Genomic DNA, 18,195 nt, shown 5'->3' with positions numbered 1-18,195 from the left:
TACCATGCATTTAGGACAGGGTGCCATTATGCCTTGTCCTCGATCCAGTGTCTTTGGGTCCGTCAAGATGCCTTGTCTAACATAGGGTTTTACCGCCTTTTTTTGGGTTATGGGGTCTTTCATTATCAGAAGAAGTACTCGTCCTCTGAAGGGGCACTCCTGTTCCTCTTGGTTATTGTGACCTCGACCGCTTCCTTAATGAAGCTTTTCAACCTTTCTTCAAAATATATTTGTAGTATCTCTTCCCCAAACTCCATCTGAGATGAACTATTCTCCTCAGCTATATTATTGTATTGATAAGAAACTTTGTAATAGGATTAACTATTATAATATTCATTGTTGATTTGTGGTGGTGAATGCCCTCACCTTGCTGCAGTAGGTGCAGTGAGCAAGTTTGGGCCCTAAGGGCAGATAGTGACGTGCTCTTAGCGCGGCAGAGCGCCTCTCTCTCCTCCCAGTTGGTGCACCACAAGGCCTTTCGGGAGTTGGAGGCCGCTTAAGAGCCCTCGTGCGGTAGAGGCTTACCTTCTCCTCCATGCCATGTCACTGTGTGTTGGGGGTCCCAGTCGGCTGTTTTATGCAGCACAGAAACTCAAGCAAAACAATTATCGAAACGGTGCGCTTCTAGCACCAAAGATCATATTTAAAAAAAACTAAAAAAACATTGTGAAAGGCAATATACCCTTTACAACTGATTAGAAGAAAAAAAATCCAAACTCATAAAAATGTCTTAGAAGCAGAAAACAAACTAAAAGGAAACACTATAATAAAACAGTAAATACCACTAGTAATAAGAGAAGCACAAATAGATTAAACAAAAAAACGAAGAGCTTATTCCATAAATTGGAATAACTCCTATAATATATATGTGTATTCAAACAATACACATAATCACCAAAAAAACTATAAACAGTAACCAAAATATTCAGTTAGGACAGAAATCGAGTACATGTCTGTATGGTAACAGCTAATAAAAGAGGAAGAGCTAACTTTTTACTAAAGTCACTCCCCTTCACATTGAAACAGACAAAGGTTCCTCCTGAGAACCTACTAACATGACTGTTTGTAAATTTTTGCACACATGTGCAAAGTGGCCTATTTTTCTGTACTTTAAACAGGTTTTTCCAACTCCTGGGCAACTATTAGAATTAGTTGCATGAGACTTAGACCCACAACGGAAACGTGCCATCCCTTTGTATGATATTTTGTTAAGTCTACATTGTTATTTGAAGTGATTTTAGATTTGCTTGAAATTTCCTTTGATTTTCCTAACTCCTTAGATGCTAAGACAGATCTTTTCATACCACTAGCTATTTCAAGGGTTTCTGATGATGTGGGACTCCAGCAACACAATATTCTTTCTTGGACTCTGTTATCATAACAGTTTACCACGAGTTGATCTCATAAATACTGATCAAGCTGCCCAACAAACTCACACGATGAGGCTAACACCATCAGTTCAGTTTGAAAATTGTCTATGGACTCATGTTTGTATTGTTTATGAGTAAAGAACATATTTCTCTCCGCTATGATGCATGAGTCCTCCTTCACTGATTCAGTGAACAATTTCTATTGCACTGATGGTAGAGGACATAATTGGGGTTGATGGTCAAAAATCCTCTGACCTTCCTGGCCGAGACAATTGTTTAGTATGGCCTTTTTTCTTACAGGTGAGAAATGTACCCCATGAACGGCCATTATACAACTGTCAAAAGACCTGTACCAATGATGCTGTTTAACCCTTGGGGTCATCCTGATGTATCAGATCTGGAAAGCTTTAAATTTAATGTTATTGTTGTTTAATTAGAATACCAGTCGGTGGGAGGATAAGGACTTGGCAGAGTGCAAGGAGTTACAAAAGAGTATGCTACAGACTTTAAAATAGTAAAACACAGCACTTAAAATATATATTTTGTAAGCAGTCTGAATTAGTGTTTTGACTGATTTACAGGCAAATGTAAAAATGCTTAACCAGATTTTCCACTTCCAAGCACTATGATGGAAATATATCCTCCTTAAGCAGGATTATCTTTGCGACCTTTTGTTGACCTGAAGTTGCTTTTGTTTTAGTTACTAGAAATCTACTCTGGGAACCGTGGCACCCCAGAGCCTTTATTGTCAACCTTAATCAAAGTCCATCCAGGAACTATGCTCGAGTAAGATGGGATAATCATAGGAAACTTACAAGAAAAATTCCTGTAAACAAGGGTGTTAGACATTAATGCATCTTAACTCCCACTTTATTTGGTATTCATATCAGTGGGTTGGTTGACTGGCTCAATGAGTGTCAAAATGACGCTCCTTAATCAGGGAAGTTATCTATCCCCAGTGTTAATGTTCGTTGACAACACCCTGTTGATGTAAAGAACCCGTATAGGGTTGCATGGATACTAAATCAAATCTCACATTGTTGCTCCCATTGGGGTTTTGAGATTAACGGAAGGAAAAGACATGATTCTGAACCCCCACTCACCACTTACAAAGGAAGAATGCTGGCAGAAGGAATTTCTTTGGAGAGAGTGAAGAACTTCAACTACTTAGGAGTAAAACTTGCTGACACTTTGGCCTAAGGCCCACAAATAGACAAACAAAGGAATATATTACAACATAGATCAACACTGGTGGTTAAAAGGAACAAAGCTACATCATGTAGGAAAATGTACCCTCCCCTTTATTTTACAGGGCAAAAGCATTAGGAGGGGCTTATTTGAGGCTGAAATATGGGGTTTTGGGGGCACGGTGCCCCTAAATGTATCTGAACATTCTTTTATAATATCATTGTTTAATATTCCCAACATTGGCCCTTTGGTTCCGCTACGTTTTGACCTAGCCTTACATGGGGTCGACCCCACTGTTGTATTGGATAACAGTTTGGTATGTTAATGAATAGGAATATCATAGAGCTCTACTTACAGATCTGATTTGCTTGGACAAATATTGCTCTACCTCCTGGCTCAGCTTTGTTAGAGTATGGCTACTGAGGCTTCACATTGGGGAATTATGGAAAAATCCAGAAACCATAAAGGGAAGCTTTAGACTAACAGTGAAGGTTTGTTACTGGCAGTGTGTGGCAGGGAGAAGATTTGGATTGAACAGAGAGATGGAGGTCTAACTGACACATTTCTATCACATAAATGCACTCCAGGATTTGAATCCTACATGAACAAAATAGTACCAAATAACGCAATAAAATGTACATAAAATTCAGAATATGTATTTTGCCAATCAATTGCTTCTCTGCTAAGTGATGGAAAAATATATTGGCAAAGGAGATCTGTCTACTTTGTCTCACATCAAAGGAAACGTTATTCTTTTGTCCAGCTTATAGTGCCCTAGGAAAAAAAATGTTAGATTCTTTATGCCGTCTGATGAGTGTAAGACATATTCGGAAGGCAATGAGGCTGTTGAAAATTAATACCTCAGTAAAGATGGTTTCTGGAGTGTCCACATTTTTAATGTTGGTTTAGTCGAATGCTCTCCTATAACAAAATCTTAAGATGAAGCACTGCACTTTGTTTATGGACTCTAGTGGACATTTTGGGTTGTTTGTGATAACCTGTATTAGTCTTACCATTTTAAAATGTCATTTAATTTTTAAAACTTCGATCTTGAGATACGGGTTATGAACTTTAGCAGTACATTTTTATAATTTTATTGATGTGAAGTTTATTATTCTGTGTCTGTGAGTTCTTGCATGCTTTATCGGGAAATTCCCGAAATAAACTATTTATGATGATAGTGTTTTTGTTGTGCTGATATTTTATCTCAGTTTCTGTTCAATTAAATGCCGAAGTATGTGTTCCACTGCGTGTTATTAAGGTTTTTTAAATTACGATGATGTCCTCTCCTTAAGATTCACCCCGACACCTCCCTCGTGGCACCGTCAATAAAGTCGAGTTAAGAAGGGGGCACCATTTACCATCTAGAACTTTAATACAAAGAATGGCATCATGGTTCCTGTCATTTAGTGCCAGGGCAGTATTTGTCTTATATTGTCATAGGCCTTTCCTATGAAATGGCGTTCCTTGGGGGTTGCGCTCTCTGCTGTTACTAATTACATGCTGCATAGTACTCGTTTGTTTAAATTCCTGATGTTCCTACTGCAGTATCCAACCGCACTAGGTCATATTTTCATTATGTGATTAGTGCCATAGCAAACAGCCAAAACATGAACATTCTTTTGTTCCTTGTCGGGGGGCACAGCGTTACCTGTTATTTCCTTTTGGTGCCGAACGCAAGCATCCACCCATGCTGGTGAGGTGTCAGTCTGCCTTTTCAATTCCTGGAGGAGCAGTGCGGATCTGCGATAACCATAGTGAGCACCACAAAGACTGCCATACTAGAGCTGCAAAAGATGACAGTGTTAATTTTTCTGATGTGATTGACAACAACAAATTGTACTGGGAGAATGATCATGATCCATTATATTGATTGGTCCATCAGAAAGATATCGCCAGCTTTCTGTAAGAGCTTGTGCTCCTGTTTGCTGATTCTGTTCTTAGTTGATTTTTTTTCTTTGATTTTTTTTTTTTTTTTTTTTTTTTAGCTCCGAGGGGCAAACGAGGATGGAAAACATTCAATGGGGTCCTGAAAGGAATGATCCTCTATCTTCAAAAGGTAACCAACATTGCAGGCTTGACTGCGTTAATTGTTAATTGAATGAGCTTTACAGCAAGTTGCCATATGGAGGATGCTTTGTGTGAAAACTTTGTTAACTCTCATGGAGCTTTCAGGAAAGCTCCTAAGACCTTTCCGTTTTGTTAGTTGGTTTATGTGATGGTTACCTGCTGTGCCCTAAGAGCCTGGTGTACCCCAGAATGTTTTGTGCCGTATAAGAATGCAGATCAGGTCACTAATAAACTGTCAGGGGACTGTGTAAAAGGGAGGATATTTGGGGGCATATTTTTACTCCTTACGTCTGTTTTTTTACACAAATTTGGCACAAACTTAACTCCATCTTTATATTTTGACGTTAGACACCTCTAACGTCAAAATATAGGGGTTTGCCGCATTTTTTGGATGAGTGGACGTACCTTGCTTCAATGAGATGCAAGGTAGGCATGCCCATCCAAAAAATGGTGCTATCCCGATAGCGCCATATTTATCTTCCCGTGCTAAAATGATGCACAGGTGGTAGGAGGGGTTAAATAATGGTGCTAAACTAGCTTAGCACCATTATTTAACACCTGGGTCAGACCAGGCGTTAGGGGACATGTGGACCTATTCCCAGGTTTAAACACCATGGAATGGGTCAACAGGTGCCTTCCCTGAGCCCCAGGAACACCCCCACCAGAAGGACACCAACATTTTGCCACAAAACTGGGATAGCACAGTTTTGCAGCCATAATTATAAATACGGGCTATAGTATTTTAGCTCACAACTTCTGGTAAACGTACATTGCCCATTCATCAAACGCATACAAAACTATCAGCGTTCATTGGTGGCTAGTTAATGAATAATAGGAATTAAAAACACAATTTGCACAGTATAATGTTCCCACTCTGAGAATGGGGAGACATGCTGCTGGTATTTAAAACTGATATATTCATGCTATAGTCCCATGTTACATTAGAGGGTGTCTCAAATGAGTACGGGTCTAGTACTTGTTGGCTTGAATATGGCTACTACTTACCCTGCCCAGACATGAGCTGGCCTTTTTAATTTTTAACATTGGTGCTTTTCTGTCACACTGTCTTGCACTCCCAACATCCAAGAACCATTTTACCACTCGGTAGCACTGTATCTTACTAGTTTAATTCTGAGCCTAGGAAGCTTACAGCTTGCCCTCCCACGTTTGCTTTGACCGACCCTCAGGCACTGCTTGCTTCAGACCAATTTTCTGATGATACTGTTGGGCTGTAAAGTTGCAGCACTATTTTAGACTGCTGACTCTGAGACATTGTTCTCACTTTGTTGCTCCAGTTTCGTATGCCATTTCCGTGCCTCGTTTTAAATTAAAAAATAACAAGGTAATTGATGAAATGCTTGAATTAATGTTAGCCACCGACAATTGCTCGGGCCCCATCCCAGTACATCGCTCTTTTGCCTGCTATGCCACCACAGTTTTTTTTCTGTGTCCTTAACCATTCGCTATTTGGGTTTGCGACTACAAACCGAATTGATGTTTGCAAGGGGTGTGTTTAGATTGTCCTTTACAAATAGAGAACCGGACTGGGATGTATTAATATTTTGCAATTGAGATCCATTTGAAGAACATTAATACTTGACGGACTACTGAAAAGTAGTGGTAAACCTTTCGCAAAGCAGGATGGGGTCTACAAGAGATGCCTTCCTCTTTGTGAATGTTCCCAAAAACATTTTTAAGAGTACACACTGATGCTATGGACCACTGCCTAGTCTTAAAAATGTTTTCCGTTTAATTTTTTTTCAAATGCATCACCCTTTCTTTCAATGAAAATGGCTGCATTAAAGATGTATATATATATTGCTTTATTTAAAAGGAATCACAGACATGGTCGCCTGCTCACCCCTGCAGGTCACCATCCCTGTAATGTAAGTGAATCGTAGTAGGTCTCAACTTGTGTCTACCTCATTAATTTTCATGAGGTATGTCTCATTGTGACCCACTGCAATTCCATATTTTGTAACCAACCCATAAGTACATAGGTCAGTGTGTATATAACACACTGGTCGCAAATTGTTACCAGTGTTCTCATCATTAGTGTTACTGAATCGCAGTTTGTGTTTGGTACACATCAAAAGGCCATTTTACCTTCCAAACGGTCTCATTTTGCGAATTGGATCTTTTGCAATGACAGAAAGTATTACTCCATCTAGCCCTAAGTAATTTACCAATCCTAGATATACACATGGATTTGATGTACGCAGTCTAGTGTTAAAATTGAATAAACACACACCTTCTCCTTCCTTGTGTTGAGTGACTTTGTTTTGGTCCATCTGTTTTTTAGGAGGAATATAAGCCCGGCAAGACACTCTCAGAAGAAGATTTGAAGAATGCCATCAGTATTCATCACTCGTTGGCCACTAGAGCATCAGACTACAGTAAAAGGCCAAATGTTTTCTACCTCAGGACAGCAGACTGGAGAGTCTTTCTCTTTCAAGCTCAGTAAGCCCTTAATATTCAACTAGATAACAGTAAGATTAACACCAATTTACAGTATCATCCTTTCCAGTAGTGTGTTGTAGATTACGATGTTTAGTTTGAATAATTTGAAGCATGTACTTTGTTTTACAACATAGTCGTGTTGCAAGAGGCTTTTAAGGCTAAGGACGTAAATAATGTCAGTCCAAGCTTAGCTTTTTTTACAGCTCCTTTGGAAATTGTTTGTGATTGCAGGGCGACACCTCCGCTATGGCGGAGGAGCATCTCTCCCCCACCAGCGGCAGCAGGAGCTGCAAACCTTTAGAAATAAAGCGATAGTTAACAGTGTTTATTATCGTTTTATTTTTGAAGGGGCGGGCCATGGGGTTGACACGAAGTGCAGGGAGTGTACAGAGCACTCACCTCAGTGCTCATGTATGTTTGGCCGGCTGTCTACGGCCGGCCAAACACACATGCGCACAAGGGCTCTCTCAAGCCCGGCACTGTGTTGCCGAGTTGGAGAGAGCGGTCCCAGGGTCCCAGTCTGCGTTGGAGCGCCCAGCCAATCATGATGCTGCTCTGAGGAGCCTCATGATTGGCGCAGGGCAGGCTGGAAGCCTGTGCCTGGAGTGCGGTTGCGACGATCAGGTAAGTTTCATTGTTTTAATACGCTTATATATATGTTTTTTGCTCCCATGCCCGCCCGCCACTTTCCCCAGTCGCCAGCTGCGATTGCGTAATGGCATTATTACCTCAGATTGTGTGCCAGTAGCGATTAGTTTGTCTCATATTTGGAACTTAAATGTAGTATTTTTTCTGATCTTGGCATTTTGTTTCTAGTTGTAAATACCTCTAAGCAAACTGAATTTCAAAGTGCCCCCTAATTTACGACTAGGAACATTTAAAGGAATAGGGATTTTCACCACTCAAAAATTATGAGAATGCCGTGTCATGGCTCAGAAGTTTAAACCCTAGTTCCCGAGTCAGATATGTTAATTCATTCATTGCCGCTGATGATGACGACAGAATTTAGACTTTTTTCTAGTTATGAATGGTTCACATATAGCGTTTATTTTTTGCTTTCTGATGTCCCAGCCTAGATAGTCTATTAAAATAAAAAGCAAATGACAGTTTCCCTGACTTTTCAGGCCAACACAATGCTTGTTGAAAGCTCAGCGAACTGCTTCCAAGTAGATAGCTTCCCATGTTTTTTTTCCATTAAGGTCGGATCTCTGAAAGATAACTCACCTGCTTGAGGCTGATGTGAAGGCTTTTTCCACATCACATACACAGGCTTAACACTCATGGATGACCTTTTTTATCAGACCTTTTATTAATCCTTCCATAACTGCCAGCGTGATTACCTTACTAAAATCCAACCTTACAGTTCAGCTCCCAAACACATGTCCCCATCAAAGCAACATGTTCCTTATTTCCTACTGCTGGCATGCGACCCACTGATTTCTGTCAAATTATTCTGCCACTTGCGGCATTTATTTTCAGAACTTCCCTCCTTGTCCTTCTGAGCTATGTGGAATTACCTAAGTTTCCTTGTTTTTGTTCTGTTTACTTCTGTTTTATTTAAGGTTTACAGTGGCAGCTAATAATACCCACTTCATTCATTCCTTTTTGATTAAGTATTGACAGCACAAAAGTAACGAAACGTTACGTAGACCAAAATGCATTATTTATGTGCTACGGATTTTGATAATCCGTGTCAGACCGATAAGTAGTGATACAACTTTAAACTAGGTCAAATTAGTTATGAATTACTCTGATGGTTGAACTAGGTCCACAGGCACGCTGATAAAAAGGAATATATACGAAATTGTAGTTGCCAGTGATGGACAATGTAGTTAAAGACCCTGTGGTGATTGACTTCAGATCTATCAATGTTTCTACTTATCACAGAACTGTGCAGCTGAATGCTGCTTCATAATGTGCTTTCTCTGTTAAACAATTCTTTTGTTTGTTTTCAGGAACACAGAGCAGATGCACTCATGGATTACGCGCATCAATGTTGTGGCTGCCATGTTTTCTGCTCCTCCGTTCCCTGCTGCAATAGGCTCACACAAGAAGTTCTGTCGTCCTCTTTTGCCAAGTGCTACAACAAGACTTTCACAGGTAAACCGTGCCTTTTCACGTGACCACACACATATATATATATATATATATACATATATATATATATATACATATATACATATACACACATACTCTCTCTCTCTCGCTCTCTCTCCTTTTTAAAAATGATCTTCATGGTAATTGTTGGAAAGAACTGGGCTTTATGGGAACCAAAGGACATAATTACAGACTCCTCACCTATAAACTTAGCAAATGAACAAAGATCCTTTGGGTCATATAGTTATTTAGGGTTTGGTGAACTTTACTTCACTGTTAAGAAATAATTAAACAAGTGATTCACCTCAGAGGTGAACCAAAGATTATAGGAACATATTGATTTGCTTTGCTAGAATTGATCTACAAAACAGGGCCTAACCGTTCGTGGAGCAGATCAGACAGTTCCCCGGGAAGCTGGAGGTATGAGGCCAGTTTTGTTACTTGGAGCTGGTTTTGCAATGGTACTGCCATATTGGCCCCCAGTAACAAAAACAGCAATCCAGCATAATCCACTCACTCATTTTTCAGCCTCTGTGCCGGAGCTGGTCTGAGAAAATTGCTAGGGCTTCTTTCGGTTCCCATTCCCGCCCTGCCCAGAAAGAGTTATTAAGATGTAGGAAATAGACATCTGCACACATAAAATGGACATTCCATCTTCTAGGAAGAACAAGTGAAAACCCATGAAGCCAAATTCAAGTCTATGTCTACAGATTTGGTGGAACATCGCACCTGCCCTCCAGAGAAAAAGCTTAAAGGAAAAGAGTCTGATGAATTTAAACAGAGGGAAATCTATTTAGAATTTGAGGTAAGCTGTGTGATTTATTATTTTTATAATGGCTCAATCGGCGCAAATATATATATATATTTGTAATGCTACCCAATGCCTCACTCCAAAAATTTTCATTATTTGAGGCAGTCTACACCTTCCCTATAAGTCTTGCATTTTCCGTAGGCAACCCAACCTGCCCAGCTTTTTTTGCCTGGCACGTAGATTGTAAATTCACCTCACTTGGTAGTTCTTGTGTTCTCTGGGTGTGTCCGACCTGTTGATTTCCTTTTTTCTATGGGTTGAGTCCCATGTGGTAATTACCTTACTATGTAAATTGATGTCCACCTGCAAATTCACCTCTTCCCCAATGAGAATCCCACCACTTAATTCCCTACTGCAAGATGAGTTTCACTTTGCTAATTCACTTTTTACCTTATTTTCCCTTCTTCTCCATGGTGAATCCCATCTATTAAATTCCTTCTCTAACAGTATCTCTTTCTTGAAAGGTTGTGTCTATGTTGCTATTTCCCCTATTTTCCAAGTTGACCCCACCTTTTTAATTGTCTGGTTGAAGTCTTCCATATTTAATTCCCACTTCTCCAAACAAACCCACAAAACAGATACGATGCTTCTCTTATGTGAAACTTGTTGTAAAGCAGTTTCCTTCCCTTTAGTAATCAAGTGGCATACTCATTTATTTTCTTAATTAAAACTCCACCTGAAAATCTGCTTTTTCTCATGGGAAAATGTTGCACCAATCCATTGAATAAATGAGATCCTTTATACTTGTTCACCCAACAATTGTCAGAGAAAACCCCTATAACCTGCTTCCCGTCTTCAAAGAGAACTTCATGCAAACCTTTGTCTTGGAGGCATTGTTCATAGATAACCACCCCATTGTACTGAATTGTATCAGTATATGCTGATATGCCATTTTAGTAAACTTTTACTTCTTACATTTCCCCATCTGATTACTCCTGATTTTATAGTTCCATTTCAGCGTTATTGTGGAAACCCAGACAAATAACCAGATCCATTCAAAAAGATTTTGGGTGCTTTTCTTCCAAGTATATGTTTTAGTGTTTTCAAAATCCTTAGTTTGCGTGTGGTTATCCAAAGTTTTCTCGGTGCCACAAAGCGATTTTACTCTTGTTGAGTTTTGATATAATTTATTTGTTGTGTTGCATGCTTAATTTTACTCTTGCTTATTCATATGTTGTTTTCTGTCCTTTTACAGTAGTAATTCATCATCTTTGTAGATCTCAAGTTACAGTTACTTTTAGTTGCTATGTTATTTGTCATTAGTAAACAGATATATGTATAGTGAAACAATACTTTTTTTCTTGTACCTTGTAGAAGTCACGATATGGTACCTACGCCATGCTACTGCGAGCCAAACTAAAAGCTGGCACTGAAGATTTGGAGGCATTTGAAAAAACCATGTTTGACTCAACAGAAATTGATGAGGATGGACTGAAGAAGTCCCGTTCCAGCCCATCTCTCAACCTTGATCCCCCCGCTGCATCAGCCAAAGTCAAGCGCAATGTCTCTGAAAGGGGCAGCTCCAGACAAGCCTACAGCAGCAATGCACAGAAATCTTAAGAATGTGCCCCTGCAGACCAAGGAAGACAAATGTACTTTTTCTTCCTAAACCATGTTACCACTCCAGTAATGGAGTCTCCAGGCTTGCGCAGAGAAGGAACATGCATGATTTAACACTTCTCTTGGTAACACTCCTTAAGGTGTGACAACATTCGTGGTTTTCCTGATATCCATGAAGTTTGCCTCTTCAATAATTGGTGATCAAACAGGAGATTCAGTCCCACTGTGCAGCCTTTGGGGGAAGAACTTGCAGAATCAGTCATTGATTAATTATTCGCCAGTGGCTGTTTCCATTCTTGAGTCCCATTTAGCGGCCCGCCAGCTTGGGACTACGTCTGGTGCTTACACCAATGATGTAATAAGCCATGACTCTTAAAACTCTACCACGGTTGAGTTTTGTTTTGTATCTATAGAATTTGTTGCCACCTCACCCGCTAATCCCCCAGGAGAGAGAATAACAGCCACAAACTTAGCAGAGCTTTGAAGTGAATGAAAGCTAAAGCATTCTGGGGCCCAAGACACAGCACAGGCATTTTCAGAGTGATTTCCCACAGACTGGGACAGCATAACAAAAATGAAATTCTTATAAGGGCATTGTACAGAATTTTTATTGTTTTACATTTTATAGGAAAAACGCATTCTGGTGACCTCTCTCCAAAGTGGAATGTTGTGGCCTGCGGAGCTTGCCCTAGGACTGAGAAAAAATGTACGTACCATATGGACACTTTATGTGGAGAAGAAGCAGAGATCGAAGGGCTTTGTGATGACAGCCATGATGGCTGTGGGATTGACTTGGCTCACTCAGCTACAAACCCGTTGCTACACAGCGTCTTACTGGTTTCCATCTTTTTTGTGATTCGTTTTTGCACTTTTACTACTCGAGTAGGATAACAAAAAACTGTGAAAGATTTTTTGTAGTTTTTGATGCTACTTTTGGAACTGGGAAAATATTTCTGTTCATGATACATTTTGAATGCCAGCATTTACTATTGCAACCATTCCGTGAGAATTCCAAAGCAGCGAGGAGGTTGGTAGGAGTGGGCAGAATGTAGTAATCTGCATGCCGTGTTTCCACTCTGCTGTCTCAAATTCTGTCTTGAATACGAGTCCAATTTAGACCAGTTTGATGGTCTTTCCCACATAACCAAAACCATCAGAAATCTAGCCTGTGCTAAGGCTTTGAATGGAACTGTTTGGTGGCAGAGTGTATGGCAACCAGACTGATACTCAGTAGTCCAGAGTACCATAGTGGAAGTAGGCTACCAACCGTTTAATTATGTCAGTTGTTCAAGGATGAATGAAAAAGATTATACCTTTTGATTCTAGTTCAAAATCAACACCACAATTATAGTCACACAGACATAATACTTACGATAGGCAAGACAATTTTACTAGAAGCAGATAAGTACATTGAGTTAAGCTCCTTGAGTGGATAGTAATTGGTTTGTAAATATATTTTCGATTCCCAGGCCACTTGCCCATGGGGTTACCTGGACATGGGTTAAGGAAGAACACACTAATTTCAAATGTGTTGACTTTCCATCCCATGCCTAAAACATTACACCTGTTGTCTTATTCTAGGGACATTGTTGTTTGTTGTCCTGGAATGAGTTAATGAATGTGTAATAAAGTTAATACTGAATAGTAATGCCTTCAAAAAGCGGCTCCACTGTACATCGTATTCTGGAAAGGTGGAGCTTTGGGACACTGTAGTTCAAGATAACAGTTCGGTTATATTAAGTTGTGTTTAGGGGTATTTTAACAAGTGGTCTAAGAGGTGTAGACCCACAGACATTCAAAAAGGAAGTGTTCATCTTAAAAGTTGTAAAGCAATGACCAGCTACTCTTTGACTCTTAGCCGTTCAGAGGACACGAGACAGTGAGCCTCATTACCTCTATCCTAGATGTCATTTGTGTGTTACAATACCATTCATGAACAAGTAAAGTAGTGTTTTTCCTCTTAGTCTTAACATTCACTTTCATCTGCTGTTTAATTGGCATTGTCCACTGTGTGTCTTGTATCCTGTCCTCACCTATGTGATGCTTTGTTGACCAAGGTAAAAGAGGGCCTGATTTTATAGTTTAGTAGTAATCCACAGAGCAAAGCACCTCTCTGGTGCAGGAAACCGCCGGAATATCCTCTGGATTTAGCACTTTCTCTGGAAATTAGAGGATTTTCCATTACCCCCAACTGTGAATCAAGTTGTGAATGTCTGCAGGGGGTTTTGTTTTTGAAATGAAAGACAAAGGAGATGACATTGTAGATCATCAACAGAGCAGAAAACTCTCCTACATGTTCAGTCAGAAAAACAATTGAAACTTTTTACTAGCAACTTTGTTGATAACTTAAGTTGGCTTTCTTGTCCTGCTTAACTAGCTTCATAAATAGAGAGGAAAGAGGATTATACATTCGAGTTTGCTTAATTTTGATTATACTGCTACAGGACACAAGAGCCTCTGTGGCACAGGGAAGGGAGGCACTGGGTAGTGGAATAATAACTTAGGGCGTCATTACAAGTGTGGCGGGTGGAAAAGGTCAGGTTGCTGCCAGTGCAGCCACCTTCCTGCGAATCTTATTACTAGTTCCCCGCTAGGTCAGCAGTTGGAACCAGTTACCACCTGCTGGCCCAGCAGGGAAAGCTCTCAACATTGACTTCAGCTCATTATTGAGACAGCGCAACTGCCATGTAAAAGCTGGCGGGGAGGAGGGTCGTAATTCCCAGGGCGGCTCTGTATGCAGCGCTGCCCTGGCGGATTAGGATCCCCAGTCCAGCCAGTTGAGGGAAACTGGCAGTGCTGGTGGTCCCACCGCGGCACAACAGCCACGGTCATAATATGTCGGTCAGACCGCCACCGTGACCCTAGCAGTCATATTGAGGCCCTTAATGTCTCGAAGGGGACTAACACAAAATCTCTTAGGGTAAAACATAGGCATAAAGGAACAGGAGACAAGCACATATACACACAAAAATTGCACTTGAAAGTGGTAAGAACAAGATTAGGCCACAAAAGGGCGGTGGGGTAAAAACCAGAGTCTAACAATTTTAAGGCTGTGCAAAGAGGGGAGTATGGATTCTATTAATCCTACCGGTTAATGTTTAAAAAACTTATTTAATGTCTCTTGGCGTTGGTTTGTCCTCCTTTGGGAATCAGGGAGCATCTTAAAGTCTCTTGTCGCACTTGGTGTAGACTCAAGAGGGGTTGTGGCCGTCAGTTTACAAATTGTCATCACTAGCCAATTTGAGGAGTAGGACAGGCTAACAAATTTTCATTTCTCTGGGGGCTTCATACAGCAGTTCCTCATCCACAAACAGTTAGTGGGCCTTGTGGGCCAGCCATGAAAACACCCTGTCAGCCAGGAGGGGAGAAGGTGCTAGCTGAGAGGGAGGTCAACTTGGGAGTCCACAGTCAAGGCTTACTTCCCCAACACCCCATTTACCCAAACCAAACCCATCACTGCTGGGCAGTGTCACAAAATTGATGGACGTCCTGCTCCACTCACTGGCCTCTTATAATGCAGTGACACGGTTAACCTGGTAGTAGAGAGGTTTGCTAATAAGCATAAAAAGGACATAGTAGTAGGGTATAAACAATAAAGAGTAAGGCCTGGGGCACAAGGTGGGATTCTGTAAAGTAACTCTGTGGGATGTCAAGTGGGCCATCCCTTTAACCTCTGGCTAAGGGATATTTATGGGAGCTGCTAAGGAGTCATTCAGAAATGTAGCATTGTAGCCTCTGCATCAAGATTTCCCAGTCACTCTCGTAGGCCAAAGAGGTGACAGCTTGTTTCCAAAAATGATAGCGCACCCTGGAAAGAGTAAAAAGATTTCACAAGAAGGAAGTTTGTAATTGTATGCTTTCAAGAGTGCATTCTAATCATACAGTTACGTAGAAGTGACATACCTCCAACAATTGAAATATATTGCACCTGGAAGTGCCTATAAATGACCTAGCCATTGAACTGTCTGAGACCCATAGCTAGGCAGAAAACCTTATTTTCTCAAACAAGAAACTGATTACATAAACCTGCAGGCAAATTTAGCATTGGCTGAGCTTTTGTATTTTTTCAGAACTCTGTCTGGAGTTTTAAAATGACAGGGCCAGAGTAGGATGGGTGTGCACTAAAGTATGATTCAGCCATGGCCATCATCCTGAGAAAATCCTGGTTTCATTTGGCAACATCTTTTACTAGTCGAATCGTAATTACAAATTGTGCGTTTTCCACACACACATATTTGGTAGTTAAAGCCTGCAATAGATATCTGTATAGTATTGAAACAGTATATATATATACCTTCAAATCACCAGGAGGGATGTTGAGATTGAACATTCTCCGGCTCGGTTCTGTGGAGTAGATTTACTAATGTTTAATTTGTGATTTACTTTTCAACTGTAAACTTCCTTTACACTGTAAAGTAGCCCTAAAGAAACATAAAGTAGCACTAGTACTGCTTTGTTTGAAGGGAGATTAGTTTTTGATACAAATCTCAATCAACTAACAATGGTAGACAGGGCAATGCACCAAAAAATATTGAGAAAGGTGATAAAAAGGAGCAATGTTTTTATTTCTCTAAACGTTTCTGACTGCAAGTGTGCTGCACTGTAAAGCATAAATCCAAATTGGAAAAAACTTTTGCAGTTTCCCTAGGCATAGTATTTTGTACTGGAAAGGTTGCTTCTGCGTACAAAACCTATGTTTGATATCATGGAGAAACCTCTGCACTGTGGTGCAAAGGTGTGTGCATGTGTGAGACGCTAGAGTGCCTACCCATATGCCTTTTGACACTTGATATTTAAAACCATTGTGAATCACTTCTACAAATGTGCAGACCCTGATGGTCATCACAGTCCATTGACAAACATGAAGTAAGGAGACCTCTGTTTTTTTTACAGCGAAAGACTGCTTCTGTTTGGAGACAGAGGCTCTTGAGTGTTGAACTGTGCTACAGAACTGGACCAAAGGTCCGGTGTGGTGCCTGGAATCTGGTTTGCAGTTTCAAAAGGGAACTGATATTAAGTACTTGCGCATTTTCAAATTAAATTTCAGTGTTTCATGACCCTGCCCAAGATATCTTGCTCCTGGATCTATTTCTTTTCAGTGTTCTACAGCAACCAGAATCACCTTTTTCTCATAGAGAGTTGGCACACATAGCCCTTTGTAATGGCCTGACAAAATAAGGATGGACTTGCCTTCACATTGAATTTTATCAGATTTATGAAGTTGCACCATAAATACATTTTTTGCTGTTCAATCAAGTTAGGGTAATTTTGTTCTGGGTCAGTGTGCCTGGTTTGTGTTTACTCTTGGATACTGTTACTTTTTCCTCATTCTGTTCCAAACGAGGCTCTCTTACGAAGCTGCTACAACTGAGATCCATAAGTTTGAAATTGTTAAGGAAGCTTTTTAGAGAGAGTGGTCTTGTGATTTAAAGAGACATGCTTGCCAAGGTGTATAAAATGTGCCCAAAATATATTTTTAATCTTTATAACAGCATGCCAAAAAGAAAGGGCACATTGGAAACGCCAGTAATGAAAAGGGAAATTATACATTTGAGACACAAAAGAGAATCACATTGATGCTAACACCTCTTGTCCTGGATTCATCGTTTTTGGAATTCTTTAATAACTGATTGGTCCAACAGAAGCCTCAATAGCATGCTAATACCCTCTTTATTAAAGCACTGGGCATTAACTAAGGGATGAAGGTGTAGGGGGTAAGGCGCTAAGGGGATAAAAATGTGATAAACACTCCTATTTTATTAAAACAGACAACATTACTTCACAGAGTAAATACACATCCTTTCCAGAGCCATAGGAACATTACCCATCAAGCCCTACGAGCCTTGTCTGGAAGCAACTTAGCACCATCCTTCTAGCTATTAGTATTGGGTAATGTTTTCCTTTCTGTGGGTCTAGGCATTGCAGATGCCCCACCCAAGACATTTCCACATTGCCGTTCCTGCTGAAAGTCTCATAAAGGAATGACAGTAAGTTACAGTACAATACAGAGGAATCCCCTTTCGATATTTCCAACTTTGTCTTTAAGACATATTTAGCCATATGTAACTCTCAGAAGCTACCACTTTCTTTTTCCAAGTCTGCTTAAGCCTCCCTCTCACAGATGGCGGTCGAGCTTGGATGAGTGTTCGCTTCAGGACTTCTTCCCCCTTTGGTCTTAGATGTCTGTATTTTGTTGAATGTCTCCTGTTATTTCATTAGGGACTCATACATGTTTTTGTACCATGAAAAGATTGAATCCTCTTGTGTGAAGGAGAAACCCTCATCTGATCTTCATTTCAAATTCTTGGAGCGCTTTCAGAGACATCTGTTGTTCATGGACACTTCATTGGGAGATATGGCAAACCTTTCCTTTGTTTTATGCCTGTGCCAGAGTTCTAATGTTTTGTTTGCCACAGATTTCTCAGTGGCCACCTCTGATGGAAAAGTGGTGAAAGCCAGATACAAGTATCACAATAGATTCAGTTAGTTCTCACGTTATTAGATCAAAAACAGCACAATAAATAATCATACAAATCAGATAACATTAAGTATAAATACAGTCTCCAATGACATTACGTTAAATTGTTACTGTTAAGTGCTCACATCAGTGCTTTGGGTACAAGAAAACAAACATTTCAA

General features: G+C 40.3%; 1 protein-coding gene across 2 annotated transcripts in view; it reads left to right on the top strand.

Moving 5' to 3' along the window:
• The window catches only part of PSD (pleckstrin and Sec7 domain containing), an 841,983-nt gene extending 829,860 nt beyond the window's left edge, over positions 1-12,123 (top strand). For both annotated transcript variants that reach the window (XM_069240342.1, XM_069240341.1), the window contains 5 exons: positions 4,547-4,617; positions 6,931-7,088; positions 9,044-9,188; positions 9,847-9,990; positions 11,311-12,123. In XM_069240342.1, coding sequence (XP_069096443.1) covers positions 4,547-4,617; positions 6,931-7,088; positions 9,044-9,188; positions 9,847-9,990; positions 11,311-11,556 — 764 coding nt within the window. In that variant the 3' untranslated portion in view covers positions 11,557-12,123. The remainder of the gene's footprint in view (positions 1-4,546; positions 4,618-6,930; positions 7,089-9,043; positions 9,189-9,846; positions 9,991-11,310) is intronic.
• The last annotated feature ends 6,072 nt before the right edge of the window (positions 12,124-18,195 follow it).

This window comes from Pleurodeles waltl, chromosome 6 (genome assembly GCF_031143425.1).
Source record: "Pleurodeles waltl isolate 20211129_DDA chromosome 6, aPleWal1.hap1.20221129, whole genome shotgun sequence".
NCBI lineage: Eukaryota > Metazoa > Chordata > Amphibia > Caudata > Salamandridae > Pleurodeles > Pleurodeles waltl.
This window is presented reverse-complemented; position numbering and strand designations above follow the sequence as displayed.